The sequence below is a fragment of the Eleginops maclovinus genome, chromosome 17, assembly GCF_036324505.1.
Source record: "Eleginops maclovinus isolate JMC-PN-2008 ecotype Puerto Natales chromosome 17, JC_Emac_rtc_rv5, whole genome shotgun sequence".
NCBI classification, from domain to species: Eukaryota; Metazoa; Chordata; class Actinopteri; order Perciformes; family Eleginopidae; genus Eleginops; species Eleginops maclovinus.
The window spans coordinates 4594644-4619853 of NC_086365.1; the positions used below are offsets into that span (position 1 = coordinate 4594644).

Consider the following 25210-nt stretch of genomic DNA (forward strand, 5'->3'; position numbering starts at 1 on the left):
CCTTTTTCTTTGAGTGAGCAAAGTAACAAAGCAGGCGAATAAAAGTTGCAGTACTTGTAGCAGTCGATGCTGCTGTTTCTCCCTTTCCCCGGCTCCTTGCCTTTGCAGCCGATGCAATATTTAGAGGTCACACTCTGCCCAGATGATCCCCCCCCTCCCAAGGCATTCATAATTAAATCGGATTCGCAACTTAGCTTCTCAAAGGTCAGCTCACCTGTCGGTTTTAGGCGGGGTGCTTTTGATTTTCTTGGATTTCATCCTTATTCTTCACTATCTTAGCGCGCATGATTTGCTCTAATGCCAACTTCTGGGTCTATTACCTAAAGCTGAGTGACACTTTTCTCAGCGGAGAGCCACTTAGAGGTCCATGGGGTTCTCTTCAAATTTGGCAAGTCCGCACTCCCCAGTCCTCTTTCCTCAAATGGTGCACAGGGCCATCTTGTGAATATATTTGGACTCTTCACTATCAAAACAGGGCATTAGGCGCAGTCAATGAGGCTCGACAGGTGGCACAGAGAGGAGCAGGAGAGACTGATGCAAACACAGAGCTGCAGATGCTGTCTCTGTTTAGATTTTCAGTGATGGTTTTCCAATTACAGAAACAGTAATTTGCTGTAAAAGGCTCCAGACTGCCGGGAAGGGTAGAATGTAGCAGGGTAATTGGTGGTGGTGGTGGTGGGGGGCGGCAGCGGCGGCGGGGGTATCGCGTGAGATATAATCCATATCACTCTCCAGTGGGAGTGGAGCAGCATTAGTCAAGCAGGGGTATCATTTGTTTTTTATAGTGGCCTCCCTCAATGTTAGGCAGATGCTGACACCACTTTAAACATCACTCAGGAAGGGGAGTAAATGGCCTTTCCTCGTGTCTCGGCTCCCTCCTTGTCACACTGTGTCCTCAGAAAGTGTACAAATATCCCCGGGTGAGCGCCGGCTCATTGTTGACCAACCACACAGGGGCTTTAGACTCATAACAGCTGTGCGTGTTTGCTTGCCCACACAAGTGCAGACCTCCCGAGCCGCTACGCACAGAGCCCGTGTTCTGTTGTTTGTCAGTGCGGCCTTTTACCTTTGAAGTGTTGCTTGCATGGCTTGTAACGTAGTCATTCCTCTACCCCAGAGGATAAAGCCCATCCAAACCTCGTGCATATTTAACCCTCCAAACTAACACAATGCTCTGTGAAGGTAGAAGAGGCACCGTCCATGTGTCCTTCATAGCACTCAACAAGCTAAAGCTCTGTGAATTGATGCTTAAACATATTTGTGTGTCTGCTTCAGTTTGATGTTTCCTGGGAAATGATCATCAATTATAGCCAGGTTAAGGTCTCCGGATCCTCTCAAGTCAATTGTTTCCCCGACAGGTGTCCTTTTCATAGAGGCGCTCCACTCCGATTTGGTAATTCCTTCATTCTTCTAAGCCAGGAAATGAGAACGCTTTCATAACAGCCATCGCTCTCTTGGCCTCTGCCTTTGTTATTTTGTGATTATTTACCCTTCTGTGGTTTAATGGCTTTGGTAAACAGCTTAATAGAATTCAGTATGGCCTTGGGATGCGTAGCGAAAGGGCACATGATTCACTGTTTTCATTGGCTTTTTGTTCCCCCCCTTATTTCTGCTCACACACCGTGTGCCACAGTATAATCAAATATGATCATGGCCAACCTGTAAAACTGTTCTAAGTATCTCTTAACCTCTCTCTCCATTCCTTCTTCATTGTTTCCTCGTTTTTTCCACTCCGCACTGGGCCTTCACAATGTAATTATATATGATTTACAAACAGCTGCAGCCATAATGGTGTATAAACAAATTACAGAACGAGGGAGGAAAAACAACAGAGGAATAAAGAGATGAAGACGGAGAGAAATTGGCCCGCATCAGACGCAGTCAGTGGTTTGGCTGTTTTTTTGGATCATCACTTTGGCTCTCCCTTCGACACAAAATGAGCATTCACGCTCGACATGGTTTACCCCTTCTGCAGGCAGATATTTAGTTGTCCGTATGCCAACATTGAAAAGGAATCTGCCTCTGTAATGCAGAGTGTCCTCGCTGCTCTTCCTTCCTAATGTGATTGCTAGTATTCATTCTGGATTTCACAAGGATGCATAAGAGTCTTCTAAATTGACCCCTGAGGGCCTAGATTTTCTCTCTGTGATGGCCTGCAGCATAAAAAGCTCATTGCAGACTTTTGACATGATTGCAGTCGGAGTAGTGTCTTTTATTACATACGGATGCCTGCTTTTTCGATGTGCTGTCATATTTACACATTATCCAACCATGGTTCAGCGAAAAAAGCACTCAGCATTCCTTAAACCTGCACACATGGATGTGTTCATGATGAATTCATAACCCCAAAGTCGGTACACCTTTTGTCCAGGAAACTTGCACAGCAAATTGAATGTGTAAATCCCAACAGAGAATAATGATAATGCACGAGGCGCACTGCATACTAAATCAAAGACTTCCTGCAAACGTGGACGTGTGCATTATACATTGCTCAGCAGCACACTGGGAAAAAAGGTGTATGAATTAAAAGTTGTCATAGTTTACCGCTCCTAGGACACCGCCTGAGACGAGGAAGGGCTACAGGGACAGTGTGATGCAATGGCTATATTTAGCTCCTCATATTAATGATCCTTCAGAGTCCCACACTAAAATCATCAGGAGTTGATGGTTTGATTTGTCAACCATAATCAGCAAAATGTCATAAAGGAAACTGCACAGAATGACATCAGAAGACACGTTTTTTCTCGAAAGTCAAAAGAAATGTCAGTCAGAGGATGGACATGGATTTATTGTTAACGTGTGACTGGACTCGACTTGGAAGTAATTGGAGTGAATGTATGGGTCACAGCAGATCGTAAATCATCTTGTTAAACATGGCGATCCATAACACTGTACTGTCAGTGCCCTTTGACTTCATAACCCCAATATATATAAAGAGAGAGTCCCATGGGTATATCCAGCCCACAAAGTAAACCTATAAAAAATTCCAACTTGTTTGATCAATCGGCAGTAAGACATGGGAGAGAAAAACAATCTGAGTTGGAGGGGATAAAAGACACTTTTGCTGAACAGGACCCAGTTAAAATGAAGGTATTGAACTTCAAATCGGTACCGGAGATATGCATTTGGGTTAAACATATTCATTAAGGATGTAACATCAGAACATTTCAGTGTTCCCTTGCCTAGCAGTAGGACATGCAACACATTTTACGTGCATTAACAACCTGCATATTTTTCCCTTTCATCAGTCTTAGTCTAGAGGTAGAAAACCATCAGACCTTCATCAAAGCGAGACATCTGAGCGTCAGAAGACGTCACTAACCGCACTTTGCCATGGTGCATGTAGGAAGAAGGAGCATGTCTGCATTGTAAATTAAATTCAAAGCTCGAGTATTTCAGTAGACCATCTGATCCCACAGTAAGGAACGGCCTGTCAAACTTCTGAAAAGCCGAGATTCATATCAGATCTTCCCCAGTAATCAGGTCACTGTTTACGATTAAATTCCACCATAAATATGCATCACATATTACAGCCAAACTACTGTACATGAAAACATTTCTAATCAGGTTGCTAAGAGGCTCCATCCATTAGGGCTTCATGTGTGTGCATATATTTAGAGCAGGTAGAACCCTCTTACTGCTCATGTGTCATTTATTCAGTCCTCTCCGGGCCTGAAGTGGAACACGGCCCGGGAACAGAAATAAATATAAAAGTCGGTGTGTAAATATACACACATACATTCACACCAGTGCACTCTTAGATGGAAGGAAGGCACACACTAACTTTTTTAAATTAGATTAATAAATCAAGGAGGTGGCTGGATGGTGACGGCTGTAGCACAATGCCACTCCAGTAAGGCTGGAACAAGCCGCTGTGGCTAAGATGGAGCATGCTGATGGTGTGTGTGTGTGTGTGTGTGTGTGTGTGTGTGTGTGTGTGTGTGTGTGTGTGTGTGTGTGTGTGTGTGTGTGTGTGTGTGTGTGTGTGTGTGTGTGTGTGTGTGTGTGTGTGTGTGTGTGTGTGTGTGTGTGTGTGTGTGTGTGTGTGTGTGTGTGTGTGTGTGTGTGTGTGTGTGTGTGTGTGTGTGTGTGTGTGTGTGTGTGTGTGTGTGTGTGTGTGGTTTAGGAAGCAATTCATCTGATCTGTTTTTCCCAAAAACTGCTTTCTCTACAAAACGCTGAGGATGTGTCTGGTTGTTATGTGTGTGTTTATGCTCCTATTCCCCTCACTGCATTCATCAGCAGTTGGTGTAGCAGTGGGTGGCCAATAAGGTGTTTGGACACCCCCACCCCTCCTCTGCCCTGACCCCTTTCACAATCAAACCGAGCTCCCAGCTTTTCCTTCACACTCCAAATCCCTCCGTACCCCTCGCTGGTGTTTTTCCTTTATGTTTGACATGCTAATGAAGGTTTCCTGTCTGCTGGTTGGCAGCTGCTCGGCTCACATAAACAGCATCATTATTTATGTGTTCTCTTTTTATCCCAATAGCAGCAATAATTTTAGGTGCTAATGACGACTCACCTCAGCGGTAAAGAATGGTGTGTATTAAGAAGTGCATGCTCCACTGCCTGCCTCCAAGCTGTTGTTTGCTGGTACAGTAATGTGAATTGTAAGCAGAAAATGCTAATTGTACACACACTTATGTAAAGAAACCCGGTTAGTGGGAAAAACGCGTTAAGACAGGAGTTTGCATTAACCTGGTTACTGTTAAACCCAGGTTAACGTACAGATGGCCAGCTATTAGATTTGTTTTCTCTCTATCCAAGGCTGGCATATTTAGAGTGTATTAGTGAAGCTGCAGCGTGAAATGTGGTTGTTTTTTGTTCATAGCGTTAGGACTGATGGCGCAGTGAGAGGACAGACTGTGTGTGAGAGCACAGTGTTTCCCTGCTTTTTTCAGATTTAACAAATCTGCTGTTCAGCTGAGAAAACAGACATATTCATCTAAGTGTCATTTTTATATTGGGGTCATCTTTTACATGTAGCTGACATTTAACAAATAAAATGGCATGAGAACCAAGAATTGTATTCATTTCTCACTTTACTGACTTAATATCCAAATCTCATTCATAAATATGTATTTTTTGCAATTGAAAGTGATCCATATTTGGAGTAAATCTCCCTCACGTTACTCAGGGAAGACCTTTTATGTGTTTTTAAATCACAAAACTGTCCAATTCAGTGTATATATTTACTTAGTTTCAACCCTGTAGTCAAAGTCAAGTCAAAGTCCACTTTATTGTCAACGTTTCCACGTGTTATACATACAGAAAATTGAAATACCGTTTCTGGCAGTCCCACAGTGCAAATATAAACAAGAACATGTAACATAAAACGATAAGAGCGTAGAAGAAAAAAAAGGGGGGGGGGGGGGTAAAAAGGGGTATACAAAAAAAACACTAAGTAATATATACATATGTTAGACACAATCAACACAGTTTGACGGTAGTGCAAGTAGTTCTTTAGTGTAAAAAATACTTTGTGCAAAGTACATTTTTCAGTAGCAGCGGAGAATAGAAAGTGAAGCAGCGGAGAATAGAAAGTGAAAGAGGAACCAGTGTCATATAAATGGCGAGTGTCCTTTCAATGTCTGCTAAGCTTTTATTTCAGCCTTTGAAATGAACCCTCCCTGTATAATTAAGTGTGGTTAGACATGCTCTATTACTGACGACCCTGGCTTCCCCCAAAAAAACTCCTCCAGGTGGTAGATCAGTGAAAATGGCCTCTAAAAATACAACATAAAATTTCATGTGGTGCACTTTGCTAAACTAGCTGCAGTAATTTCTTCCGCATATTTCATACACTCCCTCCCCATACACACAGTCACTTGTGAATATATGTGCATAAATGTACCGTGCCATACACAAACATGTATATTATACATAGTGCACAAATGGCAGGAAGTGGCATACTCAGTGGCTCCACTATCATCTCCCTGATTGGGACTGATGGGTACAAATCGAGCTGCCACTTACCACAGTCATCGACTCCATGGAGCACTGACTCTCTATCTGATTTCTCCAACCTCCACCATATCGACAGACACAATCTCACCTTGAAACCACCATAATGTGTCTGCCGTGCATGATATAATGGCTTGATAGGCCATAAAGGGCCCTTTTTATGCTGGCTCCTGTTAGTCAGAGCTGTATGTCTCCAGCAGGGTCAAACCAGCATTAGCTGCATGGTGCTAAATGGCTTGCAGCATTTAAAGAGTATTTTTGGTCAGTCTTTAAAGGGCAGTTTGGGTTTACTTTGGTTTTAAGTGGTTTGTAGCAAACAATTAGAGCTGAGATATATCATCCTTAAATATAATCTCCTTATCCCAAGGTAACACCTTTTTTAAGCAATTATTTTATGTGACTGAAGAGCTGTGTATTTGTATTCTTTGACTGTTCGTATGAAACTAAATTTACCCAAAGCTGTGATGTTGTTCAACTGAAACCGGATTTGTATCTTAAACCATGCTGCATTATGCAATAAGTCATTATCTCTCAACACAATGCTAACTAGAAGGTCTCCCATTAATTACGAACGAAACAACATGAACAACCCAAAAAATCCTCAGTCTCTCACTTTGATAATGCCTCAACACCTTAATGTGTTAGTTATGTCACTGTTTTAGCCATGGTTGTGTACTTATTTGACTTTATTTTGATTCTACTACTTATGTGTGCTTACTCTTTATAATTGCTTTCATTTTTCACTTTTGCTGTAACACTGCACATTTCCCCGCTTGACTTCTGAATCTGACCCGTGTGTTGCTTACAAAACTACATTCAAGACCAGTTATAAACATATTCAGCTTAAAATATTCTTCTCTATAAACATAAGCTGCTAATAGAGGGAACACTGTAAACGTGTCAATGTCAAAGTAAAAATTAAAACAGCCAATAGTGACGTAATGACATGCAACTTAAAGAAATAAACAAAAGCTGTTGGTTAAAGTTTGACATTGTGTTTCTCAGGGAGCCAGCTGGAGAGTCTGATGGAGACCATGAGAGCAGAGATCGCCGCCCAGCCCCCAGTCGAGGGATCCTACGCCCCACGCCGAGGGGACTTCTGCATAGCCAAGTTTGCTGATGATGAGTGGTAAGCAAAAATGTCAATATGGGTGATCATTTAAGAGCTAGTAAAGACTTTAACCCTCTTAACTGAGTCCTGAACATCAGCAGCTGCTCTTATGGCAACCATTGTAGGGGAAGTTACTCAAAAAAAGTGATGCATTACACATTACTAGTTGGTTAAAAAAATTAAAGTTACCCCTTGCTTTACTATATGACTTACTGCTGAAAGTAATTAGTTACGCTACTAGGTACATTACCTTTGGACTACTCTGTAAGACATGCACCATGAATTAATTTGTAAATAAAAATGGAAAGTTAAACCTCATTTATGCCCAGATCAGCACACATCCTCAATCTGATGAACACAGATGTTTGAACCTCAGCCATGTTTCCTTTAGCTCAGTTCCCATCATAACTCTGGTCCAGTTAGCTTCAAAAGATTTCCTGTCTTATGGCGGCCACCCGTTACCTCTATCTTGCTCAACATGTTTCGGAAAGATGGCGATTCCACCTTGGAAACGGGCAACATTTCCTCCAAGATGAACGCTGCGACAAGCCTGCTTATCTCTGCTGTGCACTGTCTCCTCATCCATGAAGTTGCGAGTGTAGGGCAAGCCAAAAGGGACGTTTGATGTACTTCTGTGTCCTCCTGTTATGCAGATAGTTGAAGACCTTTCAAGTTTGTGCTTGGTCATTATAATGTAATTACTGCTGTTTTAACACAAACGCTTTACATTTCTACATGACAGACAAGTCTACAATTGAGACACTTTACAGTTTGATTAGCTAGATTTTCTTGAGATATATACGTTTAATCGCAAGTGTTTTTCTTCTCAAGAACACCCGACGTTCCCTTTTTACCTCGTCTCTTCCTCAGCCTGTGATGCGTTCACTGCAGACACCTACAGGGTGTAATTAGCTCTCTGGCTCTGCTTTGGCCTTTCAGCTGGGGCTTGACAGTCACACACACACACACACACACACACACACACACACACACAGTAGACACCTTCTCATCTCCTCACCGGATGTTGGACGTTTACAGATGGTCATGGGGACAGATAAAAGTCACGGTGATCGAGGGAGGGAGAGAGAGTGTCTGTGTCAAGAAGGTGACTGCAAAAAAAAGATCACAGAACTGATTAAAAACCAAATGTTCCCCCCACACAGGTGGTCTACTTTCTTCCTCATCAGACTAAATATGATGTTATACCCATGTCCCAGCCACCAGTGGACATCTATGGGCATCTAAAACGGGCCATCTGTTGTTAACCTTCACTTTCTTCTGTCTGTTTTGTATAAAAATGTTCCTGTTACTTTAAACGACCAAACAGTCATCCTGCACCCAGTTTCGATGTGTATCTTTAGTTTTTCCTCAAATGTTGTAGCGCAAGCTCATTATGCTCATATTAGCATTGTTCTCTGTTCCTAGCTTTGTATTCTGTGATGCATGTGGAATGTCGGCGTGTTTCATTAGGGGCCTAATTAGGAACTTGTCGCCTTTTTAAGTCTTCTTTGCACACCAGAGTCGGGGTAAATAGAAAAGAAAAACTCACTGTCACTAAAACACTGTCTCTTCCTCTCTGTGTGGTTCTTTATTATTCTTGTTAGTCACTTATTAGGTTTAATGTGTTCTCTTGTCTTTTAACTTTTGCCCATATGGCCGTAATTATTAGCCGTAGTTGCTACTCGGGCATTTTCTCCGCCCCCTCTCTCGCGATGAACTATAGCAAAACAAACTTTTTTTTAAAGCTCCTATATGAATTCATGAGTTTGGTTCAGCTCTCACACAGAGACTTTGTTGGTGTTTCCTTTAATCTGGAAATCCAGTTTATTTTCATTAAATCCAGCCTGCCGTATGTGCTGGAAAAAAATGAAAATGCTGGGTTTTTGTGCACATCACTAATGCACTAAAGTTATTTGCTACAAGGCAAAATGGGTCCAAATTTCTGTCCTTTATTGCAAAGAGGCCTCTGTGCAATTTTCCCAGCCCTGCCCCGTGCTGATAGATCCCCTCTGTCCCCACTTCACTCCCCCGGCCTGATCTTCCTCTCCCGCTCCTCCGACCCGATCACAACAGACAGGTCCTGCAACACCTTCTCCCCAGGGAAATAAGCACGGAATCATTTACTCATCTCCTTTTTCCTCTTGTGCCCTCTGTCTTCATCTCCCTTTCCCTATGCTCTCTCTCTCTCTCCCTTCCTTCTCTCTATCTGCCTCTCTCTCTCAATTATTCTATTCCAGGTACAGAGCCAGAGTGGAGAAAGTTGAGTCACCGGCAAAGGTTCATGTCTTCTACATTGACTACGGCAACGTGAGTAACCGCAAATTGAACTGTGCTGAAAGTGTTGCGTGTTGCATACTCATCATTAAAGCATGATGTTGTTATTTGTGACTTAACAATGTTGAGAAACAGCCAAACCCACAGCCAGAGGCGCACTTGTATCCGAAGAGGGATTTCTTTCATCTAGTCAAACACCAGTTGTTTGCTAAACAGCCTTTATGTATCCTCTCAGCTGGAGATTTTAGGACAAATACGATCCAGACTTGTTTGTGTATTCCCTTCGTTGGTTATGACTGAAGCAAACCTTTGTATTCCTTCTTTTCACAACAACGACAAAAGCAGAAATCCCCCGCTCTCGAGTCATTTTATTCATCTCTGTGATGACGAAGGCACTGCATCCTCGTCAGTGCGTTATCGTGTGTCGTTCCTACCGACGTGCGCACACACGCTTGCATCACCAAGTGGCTCATGCAGCCAACCCCCACCCTGCGGGAGATTTCCCATGATGCAGTGGAGCGGCACAGTGTATGACTGACCTTAGAGCTGGGGGGGATAGCTCGAGGTTTGGCTGGCAGACGCGATGCGTCCTGGCATGTTGCCGAAAGTGTGATTCTCCGAGGCCGACCTGGCTCACCGAAAAAAAAATCTGCCGCTGATATCCACCTCCTCCTCTGAGGTTTTGCATCACTGAAGGTTGAGTCACTCGGGCCTTGATTTCATGCCTCTGTGTCACGAGCTATTAGTTGGTGATATTGCCACCCATCTTGGCTATAGGTCATCCCCTGACTTATAGCGTGATCATTAACAAACACATCGAGCACTTCTTATGTTTAAGCCCCGCATTTACAGTGCTGTCAAACTCAAATATGGCCTTGATAAATCTGAGTCCATGATAAACGTCCGAGGCCTTCTCCGTCTAGACTGTACAGTCCAATGAACACATTAACCTAAGATATGGGGGGTCATTAAATTAACTCCCCATCCTAATGGTTGCATGTGTCTGACTTTCCACCTGCATGTTCTCCCTTCAGGAAGCCCGCGGGGATCAGACAGGCTGTTTTATGATTCATATCAGGGAAATGTCGTAATTATTTTTTATATATAGCAATGTACAAACCGGAGTGCTGACCTTGCAATTAGCAGTGAAGATGGAAATGTTGGCGGGCGTGTTAGCGTGAGACAAGAGCTCATGTTGATCAGTGTACTGTACATCCAGGCTTTATTATAAATAGGAGTGGAAAGATAATGGTTTCGTAAGAGTAGATTTCTGTCATCATTGCATAATTAAACCTGGGATATCGTCTCAGAAACATTTTATAAAAAGTTAGTTTGTTGTTCCTGAATGAATATCAAGCATTATTATATTCAGTTGCAAGTAGTTTTTATGTTTTACTAAGTGTGTTTTATGATCTGATTGCCAACTTGACATCCACCATGGTCTTCACTCTTAGCTTGTAGCTGATCTACAGCGCAGATGGAGCTTAGTGAAGGGGGCTTCATAATGCTCCGGAAACAGCTGGGAAATAATTGTTAAGGTGACATACAAGCATGAAGCCCTTAAGCTACAAGATGGCATCTGTCCTTCTACCACAGTTGTAAACTATCATTGTTAAAGTGACACAAAGATGTCCGACTTGATTCAGAACCGAGGTAAAGTAGAAACATGACAGAGCACGGGATGGATTTACAGCACGAGTGTGTTTGGTTGGAAGATGCCCTTCGTGAGATGCACTCCGTAATGTAAAGACAATGTGTTTGTTTTTACTTATTTGTATCCAAACTGAACAGCACTTGGAATCTCTCCTGGCTTGCTTACGCTGGAGATGGATGTCTCTGTCATGTTTGCTTAGACAAAGTCATCATCACAGACATACACTTCAACTGTGTGCAGCTTCACTTTACTATCTCCAAACAGACATAAACCAAGAGTCAATATTTTTTACCTTAAACCAAGAATTAAATTACAGCTTCAATATTTGGTCGTGATAACACAGAAAAACAAACGTATCACAGCACAGATAAACACCATGACGACTGACTTGGAAGAATGTCTTTATTGAGTCTGTTCTGTTTCCCCCTCCTCAGAGAGAAGTTGTGTCATCCACTCGTCTGGCTGCCATCCCCCCCGCCTTCAGCACCCGGACCCTGGCCGCACAGGCCACCGAGCACGCCCTCGCCTACATCCAGGTCCCACAGGACGTAAGTCGAGTGCTGAGCAGAGATATGTGTCGCGGCTGAAAGCCTCAGAATTAACTTTTCCCAGATATCAGCGTCTTCGGTCTCATTTTCCGCCAGCATTTTGAAAGTTGACTTTTCTGGCGAGACGAACTATCTGTTTGAGTTTCACTTATCGCACGGGGTGATAAGTCTGTAACTGACAGACAGGGACCAGTTTTCATTCCGAGCAGGAAAATGACGCTCATACATAATGCATGGAGTACAAGCAGTCGTCGCAATGACAAATACCGAGCCATTGATTTACTTTGTTGCAAACAATTATAGAATAATTGACATAGTAGCAGAGAGACATTAATGTTTCATGGACAATTTGATAAGGTATACAATATTTCTTCAATAGCCCAGCCCGCCTGCCATCCTATAGATGCATACAAACAATCTAGGTCCTTAATGGGGAAGTGTTTGTGCATATAAATGTCCAACAGCAGCTCCTATTTTTTTTTTTGCATCCCTAATCTTCTTGTTTACACAAGTATGTCTACTCAACCTCCGGTGTGTATGTGAGTGACTGAGTTGTGTGTGTCGGGGTCAACTCATCAGTAGCCTCCTGAGACGGCAGCATGAACAGTTTGAGCAGATACAAACTGTTGATGTTATTTTGTTTTTTTGGGCAATGCCTTATTGGCACAGTACTAAGCCCTGTCTTAAATTGGTTGTGTGTTTGTGTGTGTGTGCGTGCGTGCGTGTGTGTTACTTTAAGGGGTATTTGTTCTACTTTGCCCAGATAAGGTGCAGAGCATTAGCATGTTTGTGATATCATGTGTTCCTAGATTAAAGAACTAGCAATGTTCACGCTCGCTTGCTGCTGATTTGGATTATTTATCCACACTCAGTTTCCAGTTTATTACGCACATCTATCTAAAGGTAATCTAATACAGCAGTCGTGCAATAAATCCTACCTTTTATGAAGATCATAGTGTTGTTGGTTTTAAGAGAGACGTCATTCAACTTTACGGGTAGTTTAGAGGCTGTGAATAAAAGCCTGTTTTGTATTTATTTAATTTCTTTGTTTTCACTGGACTATAAGGACAAACAACTAATAACATATTTCAATTGCATTTTTCAAATTAACAAATCTAATTATAGACCTATTGACTCTTGTTGGACATGTGTTTCCAAGCTTCGTGCTTTCACACAGTGGAGGTGTGTGTGTGTGTGTATATGTGTGTGTGTAGGTGTGTTTGTGTGAGAGCTGGTAGGGCCTGCATGCATGCTGTCACCTGTCTCATGAGTCAGTGTCTCCTGAAGGATGAAGTGGCCCATCTGTTGGTCCAGCCCAGGGTACAAAGGCACCACCTACACTATACAGCCCCCAGACACACTTCACACACACTCTCTGAAGCTTTAGGGGTTGACACGCACCTTCCACCTTTCCTGCTCACTCTTTCTCTGTCACTCTGCATCTGTCTAACCTTTTTTTCCTGTTGTTTCTCTTTGCTCTTGGTTTGCCTTTTTATGTGTGTTTTATCTGAAGCTTTCTACTGTGTCACTCGCGCTGACAGCACGGTGCTCCACTTGTGAGTTGCCTTTTGCTGCTGCACATAGGAGAAAAAGTTGTTGTCTATGTGTCACAACCTGACACCTGATGCCCTTCTTTGAATCATCTTTCTCTTAACACCAACATCCTGCCACTGGAACAAAATGATGCTGTTTTCTATTGAAATTTCATTATATCTTTTAAAGAAGCGGCAGGATGGAAGGAACACTGTCAATGTTTTTGCGGAGGAAAAAAACCTGAAATGTGTGCTAGTAACTTGACAAAGCACGGAGCACACATCTCCATGGCATCTGACTGCAGCAGTTACCTCTATCTGAGCCTCTGCTAGCACCTTTTTAAAACTGAATCCACTTTTATTAGCGATGTGAAGTCTCAGCTGCCTGCACTCAGGACTGACTGCCACCCCTTTATTGTTCCCGGTCAGCTAATTAAAGAGAGCACTTTATGCCATGAGTGCACTTGTGAAAAAGATGAACAACAAAATAAATTCTTAAAAGTACCACGCACAAAAAAGTCCAGCCGCACAATAGTCAGCTCTAAACAACTGGAAGCTAAGAGGTTGCTATAAGTAATGTGTCTTTTACTCATTAGCATGAGTTACGGTGTAATGCACCGCCTGGTACTTTCTTCTTCCTTTTTTTTTCGAGCAAAACACCCACAAACTTAAAGGTTTTCCACTAAAATTACAAAGGAAAGATAACTGAAGAATGCAAATAAAAAAAGTGTGACACTACAGATCTACACGGCCTTTTTATAATAATAACGCAACTTATAGATATTAAATCAACTCTATTTTATGTATTTTTGAATGTGTCAAATGGCAAGTTCTACACTTATTGCTGCATCAGATGAGGAACAAGCCAAGGCAAGTTTATTTATACAGCTGCGGGAAAAATGTGAGACCACTTTTTAGCATTATCATTTTCTCTTGTTTTATTATTTATAGACATGTCTTCGAGTTAAATTATTATTATTATTTTTATTGTACTGCCATATATGTAGAGATAACGATTTAAGAAACATTTGGTGTAGTCTCTTAATTTTTTACAGAGCTGTATAGCACCTTTCAACTCAAGGCAATTCAAAGTGCTTTACAAAAATTAACAGCATTTAGAAATAGTGCAGCGGCAACACATTATCAAATAGCATTTAAAAAGAGTAATTTAAAAGCAAAGAGAATAAACATAAAATATAGAATAACACGGGTATAAAACACATGAACAAAAGTCACTGTGCCTTTTGGTAATTGATCAGTAGGTTTAATTTCCTTCTGCTTTCCTTTAAGACAATATTTACACAGATTTCTTTGTTGAAATTGAGTAATTGTATTGGTTTCATAAAACAAAATACAATATATCTGCACATCCAATTATATTTAATAAGAGTAGGTACAATGGTAATATGCTGACCTGATTTAACACGTTGGAGTGCTGTAACTAGGCTGCTCTTCACATATGGCGGACAACAGAGGGTCACTAGAAGGCTCTCATTAATTTTGTATCATCGCCTCATGAGCGTCAAAGGATTCTAGTTCTGTAACACCGTCTCCCTTCGTCTCTGTCTTATCTCTCGCCCCGTGTCTGCTCTCTATCTCTCCCTCCGTCTCTCTCCGTCACACACTGCTTCTCTCCTGCCCCGAGCTCCCCTGCAGCGCCTGTGACAAGTTGACCGGGGGGTAGGGGGCGCGGGGGGGGCGCGGGAGAGCGGGGACAAAAAAGGCCCTTAGTTTTGTGCCTTGAACAAGCTTCCCTGCCCACACACACGCTTGCACACACAAGACACACATACCCAAGGGCAGCTAGCTCGAAGGGGGTTGCCATGGAGACAAGACCGGGGTGGGAAATAAGGGAATGGAAGAGATGGATGGTGTAGGGGAGGGATGGATGATGGCCAGAGACTGATTTTAGTTTTTTAACTGTCATCCTGCCTCTGAAGATGCAGCCCCCTTGTTTTTCCCCGCTTTTCCGGCCAAGACTGCTGGAGGACGTGAGGTCAGGATTGCATTTCAGCCGTTCCACCTCCTTCTCCACCATGTGTTCAATCAATCGGCCTTTCACTTTCTAGAAGGTTAGGGAAGAGAGAGAGCGAGGTTACTAACTGAAGAAAGGCAGGAGGAGGAGGAGGGAGGGCGAGAATCAGACCCCTCTACTGTTCAGCCAAACCAAAAATCTCTTGAGATAGTTGATTAGATAATTGCCCTGCTACGTGACTGACTTTGTGAGTGATCATGTAATTGTAATCGATCTCAGAATGATGTTCGCCAACGTGTTCTTCCCAACCACGCTACCAAGTGAACATGTAAAGGTTTCTCCCACTTTCTTAAAAGTTTAAAACAGAAATCCAATTCCACAGTTAGGCTCGTGCATACATAATGTGTTTTATCAGCCGCTGCATGTACTTGTGTTTGCATGCATATTTTTAAGAGCAATTAGTGATAACATAGTAATTATCCCCTTCTCCCCCTATTTTTCCTTCTTTAAACCCACCATCCATCACTACTGGGCTTCCCTCCCCTCCACTTCCCTCCTCATCCCTTCTTCTCTCACCCCCTACTTCTTCAGGAGGATGCCCGTGCGGACGTGGTGGACTGCATCGTGCGGGACATCCAGAACAGCCAGTGCCTGATGAACGTGGAGTACTCGGGTGCCAGCTGCCCGCACGTCACAATACAGTTCGGCGACACCAAGGACGATGTGGGCCTGAACCTGGTCAAGGAGGGCTTGGTCATGGTGGACGTCCGCAAGGAGAAGCACCTGCAGAAGATGGTGAGTGATGGGGAGGCATTCACGGTAAAATAATTTGAATGTTTCTATGGGAGACATAAAATTAATTCGGAGGCTTCTGTGCAGGCCTCTTGTGCTGTTTCTCTCCCAGAGTGGATAGCTTGTTTTCACTTTTAGGCAACCAATGACTCTCCATTTCCAAGTAAATGACAGTTACGGTCTCACTGGGGCTGTAGAAGAAGCAGTCGTGGTTAATTATACCGTTAAATAACTGTGGTTGCAGCACAGATCTGCAGTGGATCCACATTTAGAAGACAATGTTGACAGACGCTGATAGCTCTTTGTATTAATGGTGAGACTTAACTGTAGGGTTAGGGTTAAAACCAGTTCAAATGTTATCTTTCCTGACTATTGAACATTTGTATATGCACCATGACAGAATGCCACCGACATACTGTCATGTTTCAGTATTTTTGTCACCCGAAGAGGAAACAACTCTCAGAAGTGCTCATCAACCTGAACGGATGCACCTTTTTTTTCTCTCTGATTGCCACATTGTGAACACTGTGTGTTGTTCAGGAGAGCTTGTTTAAGTTATGACAACAGCACATCCTGTACCTGCCTGGCTAAATATCAGAGTTCCTGCTAAAGTCATCACAGGTTCAATCATATACCATTATTATGCGTTCCAGCTTTCTTTAATAACACAAGTTAAAGCCACCCCTACTCTTACGTGCCTTAACTGTCCCAGTGAAATATTGCTTTTATTGAACAGTGAGGGATCCATACAGTCATGTCCGTTTCTGTACATTTTCTATTGATTTCCCAGCTCTACTTTCACTGTTGTGTGTATATGTCAAACAGAAAAATCACTTCTGTCTTTCAAAATATGTCTTATTATTATTCTCAACCCACCATGCAGAGTATGGATCAATATTTGTCTCAGCACTGTTCTAAATAGACAATGCCGTCAGTCAAACTAATGGTAGCAGGTGATGCATTTTTTAACAGCACACTAAATGTTTACTATTATCATCGGCAGAGGGGCCCCTTGTGTGTTATTTAATGTTAAAAAGTCCATATCCCACCTTTGGCTTTCTACTAGTCCTATAATTACAACATATCTATGCTAGCATGTACCGCCCGGTCGTTCCATCTCAGTTTGTCATGTATGGATTTCCTTTTTCTAAATGGAAGCCAGCATCACATCAAATGCCTGTTAGCTTTTCAAATGTGAGCACTGTGGCACAGGAGACATAATACCTCTCCTCACTTGTCAATCCACCGACACACCATTAACACACCTCTACAGTTTGCCTCAGACGGCAGCCATTTTGTCAAACCGTGAAGCTTCGCTTGTTTACCTTCCTCTCATTATGCAGATTCTCCCAGCAGGCCACTCTGTACGTGAAAGATAAAGAAAAATGGAGGATATTTATTCTGCTTCCGCACAAGCCCGATATTAGACGCTCTGTTATTGAGTTCTAAAGTGCAATGCACAATGGAATGATCAAGTGTGTCCACTAGAGTGTAATTGTTCATAAACATCATTAAAATATATATATATATTCACATACATTACATTAGAGGCCGGTGGCAGGAACATATTTGTTCTTCCACTCACACACGGCGGTGTAGTTACTAACTCATTCTTGTTCACACCAATAAAAGCACTTCCCGCCTCTTTAGTCAGTCAATAAAGCACTGTGCATCATTGTAAGAGTGTTCTGACCCCTGACCTCTAAAGAGTAGCCAGGAACTATAATGCAGTCTCTGGGTAATGGACCCTATAGACAAAGGACAGTGATTAAAACCTCTCAGCCATACCACTAATAGTCTCACAGACTGTGCAGATTCAGGTTTTGTTGGATCAAATGGTTCCTGTTTAATATTCAACAGCTGCATGTGCCTCTCCCTCGCTGGGTACTGACGAATGTTTTGATCTGGAGAAAGCGTAACAAGCAGCAGTGTTACCAATGTGCTTACAAGTGAGTGTTAAAGTAAGCTCTACAGCACTTCATGTGGATCATTTCACCCATCAAGCCTGCTTCCAAACTCAAACACCAACAAGCCCGAGTGTGATTAGGCTTCATTTCAAACGCATACATGAGTAGATGTGTGTCTGATTTATAGAATGTGTGGGTTTAGTCGTTCGGATGTATATAGTCGCTGCATTGCCCAGCTAGAAGTCCTCTACCCGAGCAGTGAGGGAGCTTTAACGGTTCCCTTTCTGGTCTTTAAGGCTTTATTAGAGATAATTAAAGATTATTGACTACACTTTAGCCCTTGGAAAATTCCAATATGTTGAAAGGGACTTCTTTTCTCTGTCATTTAACAAACTTTATTTTAAAGAAATGTGTCATTATAGTTTTAAAATGCTGTCATTTGTCCAGTTAAACAATATGTTTTGGACTGCTGGTTCATCAGAACAAGACATATTATGGCAATGTTAACAATTGGGCCATTTTAAATACACTATGCTCTTGGATGACAAAAAGAATTCAGGAGAATAACAGATATTTGAATGGCAGCGCTAGAACGGACAGTGAATGTTTTGATTGTGAATATTTTAGTTTCAGTTCCACCCATCCCTTTAAGATATGCACCTTATAGACTGCTGCTATATTTGCCGTTAAATTTCCCCTTTTTTTTTTGTCACTCGGTAGCTGTAGAGTCATTTGTTTGCAGGGTGCGTTTCTGTCTCAAAGACTCATGAACAGCGCTGCAGCTGCAGCCGGTGCCACAACAGAAAATGTTATCTCGCAGGGAACCCAAGAAGTGTTCCAAGATACAACCGTTTGTTGACCTCTGGATCTGTGACCCCATTTTCCCCCTCTTTTATAGAAAGTTCCCTCTCGAGCCTTTGATCGTGCGCTATCCAAACTGGCTCGCCCTGAGCTCTCCTCCTTTTTCTCCTCCTGCTCTTCCAGACTATCAGCCTCCTTGTAAAAGTGACTTTTGTCCTTCATATCTGTTCCATTTCTGCTCTATTCTTTATTCATTATCCATTCCAGGGGATTGGAACATGGTCATTGTAATCTGTACTCTCGCTTTAAGCATTGCGTAACAGATGGGCCCTAATGTTCACTGGCACTTCAGTGACTATCAATAGTCAGTCATAAGTGCACTGAAGGTTAACACCAGTCTTTGAGGATGGCATTGTCCCAAGAGAGGGAGAGCAGAGAGGGATGATCATCCATTTGGGGTTTTATGTCCTTTTTTTCTCTCCCTTTAAGCCCTTTATTCACTGCTGTTCACTCCGTGCACCATATGGATGGGTTTAGTTGCAGCTATACTATCACGGCATAGGATAAACAGTCGTTGGGAAAAGTGTAGGCGAAAAGATGATCATATGCATGCCAGCTGCTTGTATCCGATTGGAAAGTAGTGGGATATTAGAAGGGAGGCAGGAACTCAAAGTAGGATGGAAAATCAGTGAGCCAAATTCTGATTGATAATCTGTTCTGAGTGAGGGGAAACTGACCGAGTGATCAAGAGCTGTCGGGTTACAGTATATTTGACCCAGATGTTTTGTCCTTAAGAGTTGATGACCCAGAAATGCAGATTAACATCATATATGTATATATTCTATACTCATTAAACATGCTTAATGTGCATACTACACTTACAGTAGACAGATTTAATGTCATATAGAGTTTAATCTGTCATACATCTGGCCTGTCGTGTGCAGTCCTCGTGCACATGTGTTGTTTACGAGACTTTGATATTTAAATTATTGTCTGAGAGCGATATCATGGCTTTATGAGCGGCACAGCGTTGGAAACAGAAGGGACATTAATGCGCTTTACATGTTAACATCAGTTCAGGCATCAGGGGCCAGTAACTCTGTAATGATGGTTTCAAATGCAGCCTGGAATATGTTTTCCTTCAAGTCTTACTACATCGCATTTCTCCGTCTGCTCATCCTCTCTTTCACTACTCAGTCCTTTTGAATTCAGAGGTAGAGCCTAAGATGAAGCTTGTGTAGAAATCACACTTTATTGTTGCCGAAGTCTCGGTACTGCCCAGCACATTGTCAGGTACAATTGCAGCATGAAATCTTAATGTTGGTAGCATTTATTAAAAACAAAAAAGCTTTTGGCCAAATCAGAACAATAATGGTTGCTCTCGGCAGCCATAGTCAGTGTTTTAGTGTCAGGCCAATTGGTCTGATTGCCCTGAGTTGTGAACAAAGTCTGTTTCTTCGCTTCAGTAAAAAAATCTAGGAAATGCGAGGATGAGAGTGGCTCCATTTTCCCTGTCACCTATGAGAAGATTGTGAAAAGGTCATCAGCAAAAACTTAACGAAAGTAAACTTTAAAAAAAAAAAAAAATGTTTTATAGTTCTATATGTTGGTGTTGTTTGCTGAGTCTGTCTGCCTTCTCTCCGATATAATGGACCTAGCCGCAGGTAGTGCCTTGCTTGTGCTCAAAGCGCCAACATATACAGTTCCAAAACCCAACACCAATGTCTTTTCCCAGAAATCACGACCTGGTTATTCAAGATAATCCAAACACCTTGACAGAGCCGGCTGAAAACCACATTTTCGTTTTTCCTTCTTACTATCACCTCACACTGACACACTGTATTCATGCCTCCTCCACCTCAGCCCCAGTAGGTTTACTAAAAGCCATCTCTAAAATGTCCTGGCAACTTCCGCTAACCACTGCTTGAATGGCAATTTGCCTTACTGGCGTCCCTTCACTCACTGAAACTCTCCTCTCTCTCTTCCATCATCAATGCTGTCTCCACTCATTGTTCAGAGTCTGCTTTCTTCCATTTTTTGTCAACATCACTCAATATTTCCTCCTCTCATTCCCATCGCCTTTCATCTTCTCCGCTGCTCTCCTCTTCATCACTTCTGTCTTGTTTACTCGCCCCTGTACTCTCCGTTCCTCTCACACCTCCATTTCACCGGCTTTTGCACAGCACTATTACTTATTTTCCTCCACTCAGACACTTCATCACTAATGCACATTTCCTCTTTCTTTTTTTAACCTTTGCTTTTCGTGTTATCCAAACTGAGCTTGAGGACTTCATTTAGTCGGGCGATGGGCAGGCGGCTCGTTTGGCTCCTGCGTGCTTTGATTAGATTTTTTTCTTTACCGTGCCATGTCATGATGAACAATAATCCACAGGAATTAGAGTGGAGAGGCACTCAGATCAGACCTGGTGTTGGCCTCGTAATGAGCTGTGATTTAAAATGCTGTGAGTTAAAATGCAATTATTAGCAACCTGCCGATTCTGCCCTGTGAACCCACACCAAGTTGACATTAATGCCTCTAAGGAGACACATTTACTAATAATGTATTTCTACCTGATTTGGTACAGGAGTATTAGGTGCCTGCAGCAACTACCTTTTGTCTCTGATATATATTTTTGGTCGCAGATGGAGCTGTAATGAGTCTGTCATGACAGCTCAATTGGAAGATGGGTGAATGGTTAGAAGCACTATCTTTGCTCTGCTGCTTCTCACCAGTGTTTCCTGTCAGCGACGGGCAACAACATGACTGATCCAGACTCTGGCCGGCCTGCCGGTGCCATGCGTCTCGCCCCGGTCACCTCAGCTAACTGACAGCGGTGCAAGCCCTCCAAACTTCATTAGCGTCACAAGCTAATAATCTCCTGTTGCTAATTACAAGTCAATTACAAACACCAATGTGTCCGTCAATCCAATAGCCAACACAATTATTTTCAATCAACAACAACAACAATGAAGCCTGCTGTATCGACCATAGACCAGGTTTCATTACGCTCCCTGCTAGAGAGATAAGGAAGTATTCACACACCTTTTTGTTCAGACACGCTTAAGATCTCTATTAAGGTATAACAGAGTTGTGTGTCAGCAGGAAAAGAAATGATGAGGAAAACAGCTGTTATGTGGCTCCCTGAGAGTGAAAGCTGCAGATGAGAATCCTTGAATCTTTAATTAGCCAGCAGCCCCCTGGGAAATTAAGTTTTGTATTTTCCATTTATCTTCTTTCCTGTCATGTAGCTCGATTCAAGCCTAGCTCTTCATGTATGAGGGCTTTTGAAGTACCTTGTGGAGCCAAAATGGCAGCCTTTAGGTTGGAGATGCAGGTTATCAGTGTCTTTCCACATACTCTGCCTCACGGGTAGTGGTGGGTAGTTGTCAATGGAGTTCCCGGCGTAGTTAATAGCAAGGCGGCTGCAGTAATTGTGTTAATGGGGTTGGAATCTGTGGATGAAGATGAAATGGAGTGCTTTAGAAGTGTAGTCACACCTACAGTAGCATGTGAGTAATCCATAGAGGAAATCAGGAAGGAGGTACAGGATGCCTCTAGGGATGGCTTCTTCCATTTATCAAAGAGCAGTTGTGCTGTACAGCCCACAGTGAGAGGGGGGGGTGGCTCCTGTGATGAGGTCCTCTTCTTTGGACACTGATGATGTGCCTCATGGGAACATTGGTGTTTCTACACAGTAGGTTTGCGGTACCAAAATAAGGCCTTGTGGGCTAACCTTTCATGTCGTGTCGGTGCTGAGCGGTCCTCCAGCAGTGAGGAAGAACACAGGACACGTGGTGGTCTCTCATTCGCTCACTTGTTAATGTTTTTTTGCAATATAAAAAAGGAGCCAAACAAGAATAAAGCAGAATATATAATCCTCACACACCCAAAATAAAAAAGGTGTGGGTGTAAATGTAGGTTTCTCAGTATAGCAACAGCAGTTTGCAAAGTGATCTATGCAGTAGATTGCTATTAGCCGTATGCTGACTTTCAGGCCCCTGCCCTCCATGTTCAAACCCAACGCCTTTCACACTCCATCAAGAACCCCCACTTCTAACCCCAAAACACTGCAGGGAACACACACACACACACACACACACACACACACACACACACACACACACACACACACACACACACACATACACGGCATTGTGTGTGTGTGACAGCATGACCGCTCTTCACCAGTGGCTCAATACCTAATTTACAAGAAGAGTTAAAGATGGGGCCTTTTAATGGACATTTTCTGATCCCCTGTTATTGACTGGAGACACACACACACACACACACACACACACACACACACACACACACTTGCACAGCCGGTTGCCTCCCCTGCTGCAGCTGCTCTGAGGGCCCTTTTGACATGTCCTAGCTGACACGCGCCACTTCCCAAACGCCATTCCATCTTCTGCAGATGTACTCCACACACACACACACACACACAGTTAATCGCACACTATGTCCTCCCCCCACACACACCCTGAGGGTGAGCAGAGGATTGTCAGGGAGGGAGTGCATTGTTCCAACTTAGATTACTTTCAGTGTGACCTATCGGGAGATAGAAAATAGATATTGGAGAGAAGGAAGAGCAAACTCTTTGAAAAAGTTAGTGTGTGTGCAAGAGACATATTTCTATGATACATTAGTGTTTATGTAAGACTTGTTTTCTTTCCAGTGCCCCTTAGAGAACATTGGAGAATGTTTTTTTCAATATCTGTTGTTAGTTCTTGGATTTGTGGTGTGCATGTGTGTGGGCATGTGTTTTAAATGTGTGTCCTCCTTAACTCGATGAACCCACGCTGGTGGGCTTGTCATGCCACGTTCCCTCCAAAGCGCCTGATCTCCTCCGACAGCCATGCTGGGGGGGGTGGGGGGGGCAGCGTGCAACATGGTGTATTCCCAGTGTACCCCTGATAGGGACAATGACACTTGTACACGTTATGTTCACGTAAGGCTCATCTTTTCTTAGTATTATGTTTTTCTTATTTTTTTTAATTGGTGTCAATGTGCAAGTTATTTTATACCAAAACTGCGATTTCTGCAGTTTACAGCATTCTCTTACATCGACAGCTCAAAAATGCTTTATGGGGGGAAAGTTAAAAGAAAAAGGAGGATCAGCTGATTACAGAATAAAAAACTGGAAATGGATTATTTTATTTGTTATTCACCCTTATTGGGTTAATTCATGGAATGCTTTTGTTCTTAGGAGTCAAATATACAGTTGAATTTATGAGTCTTGGCAAATTGCAATTTTAACTCTTCCTGGTCTACTTTGGTGCTTATGTTACCAGCCTTTGGCTCTCAAACCACTTGTACAATGAAAAGTCTGATAAGACTTTCCCCAAACCCTGGCCCACTCTTCTTCCATGCAGTATTCATGCACTGGCATGTCGAATAAGAGACATCTCTTAGGAGTACAATCCTCAGCTAAGCCAAGAACACTCAACTTGAAACAGTGTGAGTTACAGACATAAAAGCCCGAGTTATGTTCCAGCAAATGTTCTGACGGCGACCTGTCTCGTGCAAAGTTCTTTCTCTTTTAGAAGAGTCAAAAGGAGACAGAGATGGTAAGAGGAGGGAGAATGAAACAAGATGTAATCACAATTGAAAGAACATCAGGAAAAGAGAGCGATGCAGCAACGAAAAAACCACGACAAAAGGGAGTGAGTGACAGCTTTAGTGTTTCTGTGGTCGGAGTTTGACTGCTCTTGTCTGGGAGGCTGTGTCTGATCGTCATTGCTGTTAATGAGAAAAGCTTAACGTGCGTAGAGGACAAGGCTCATTTCTCCCTCTCCACCCAAGCACTTTTTACGTCGCCTGACATCCCAACTCAGCAGCGGCGACTGAGAGAGCACATGACGCTGCAACTTCGATTATTCATATGCACCTCGTCCAAAATCTGGTTACACTTATCATTTCTGTATACTGTGAAATCAAAAAAAGGCACAGCTCACCTACGCACCAGACGCGCACAACCTGTCAGATAGCTGCCATGTTAGCACTCGCTGAGATCCATCACTTTCACACCATGCTTACTAGAACACCACCTGGGCACGGCAGGCAGGCCGGCGCAGGGAGATACGTGCTCTCGCTCTCAGGAAGACGAGTTCACAGCCAGGCAGACATGCTGACAAGTGCCAAAACACCAGACCCTCACCACCTGTCCTCCGTCTTATGGGAAGCATCACACTTACACAAAGTCTCTCACCAAGTCTGCAACTAGAAGGTTACCTGCACGCATTCAAATTGAAGTGAATAATTTTGGCTTAGTCTTATAAGAAATGGACTTTTAGTCATTCAGCTAAACTTTTAACGGTTGTTTTGTTGAATGTTGAGTAGAGTTGAATGCTGAGAACTAATCACACGCATTCAAGAACACACAGCATCCTGTTTAGCCGAACAGCATATCCTCTGCTGCTGCCAGTGTCCATGGCCACTGCTCACCGAACATGGCATCTGTCTGACATATGGGAGCTCTGTAGGGTCATCCAGACGAACACGCTTTCACCCGCTGCCTTCTGCCTACCAAAGCCATTCCAAATGCTGCGTTTTATCTTCCTTTGCCCCCTCATTTATTAAGAAAAATATATATTTCATATTTTCTCCTCACCTGAAACACTTAATCATCTCCCTCCTTGTTGGCCTTCT

General features: G+C 42.9%; 1 protein-coding gene across 1 annotated transcript in view; it reads left to right on the plus strand.

Moving 5' to 3' along the window:
• snd1 (staphylococcal nuclease and tudor domain containing 1) overlaps positions 1–25210 on the plus strand; it is a 175131-nt gene that overhangs the window by 144635 nt on the left and 5286 nt on the right. Inside the window, exons 19-22 of the mRNA XM_063905770.1 lie at positions 6970–7093; positions 9313–9382; positions 11438–11551; positions 15650–15853. Coding sequence (XP_063761840.1) covers positions 6970–7093; positions 9313–9382; positions 11438–11551; positions 15650–15853 — 512 coding nt within the window. The remainder of the gene's footprint in view (positions 1–6969; positions 7094–9312; positions 9383–11437; positions 11552–15649; positions 15854–25210) is intronic.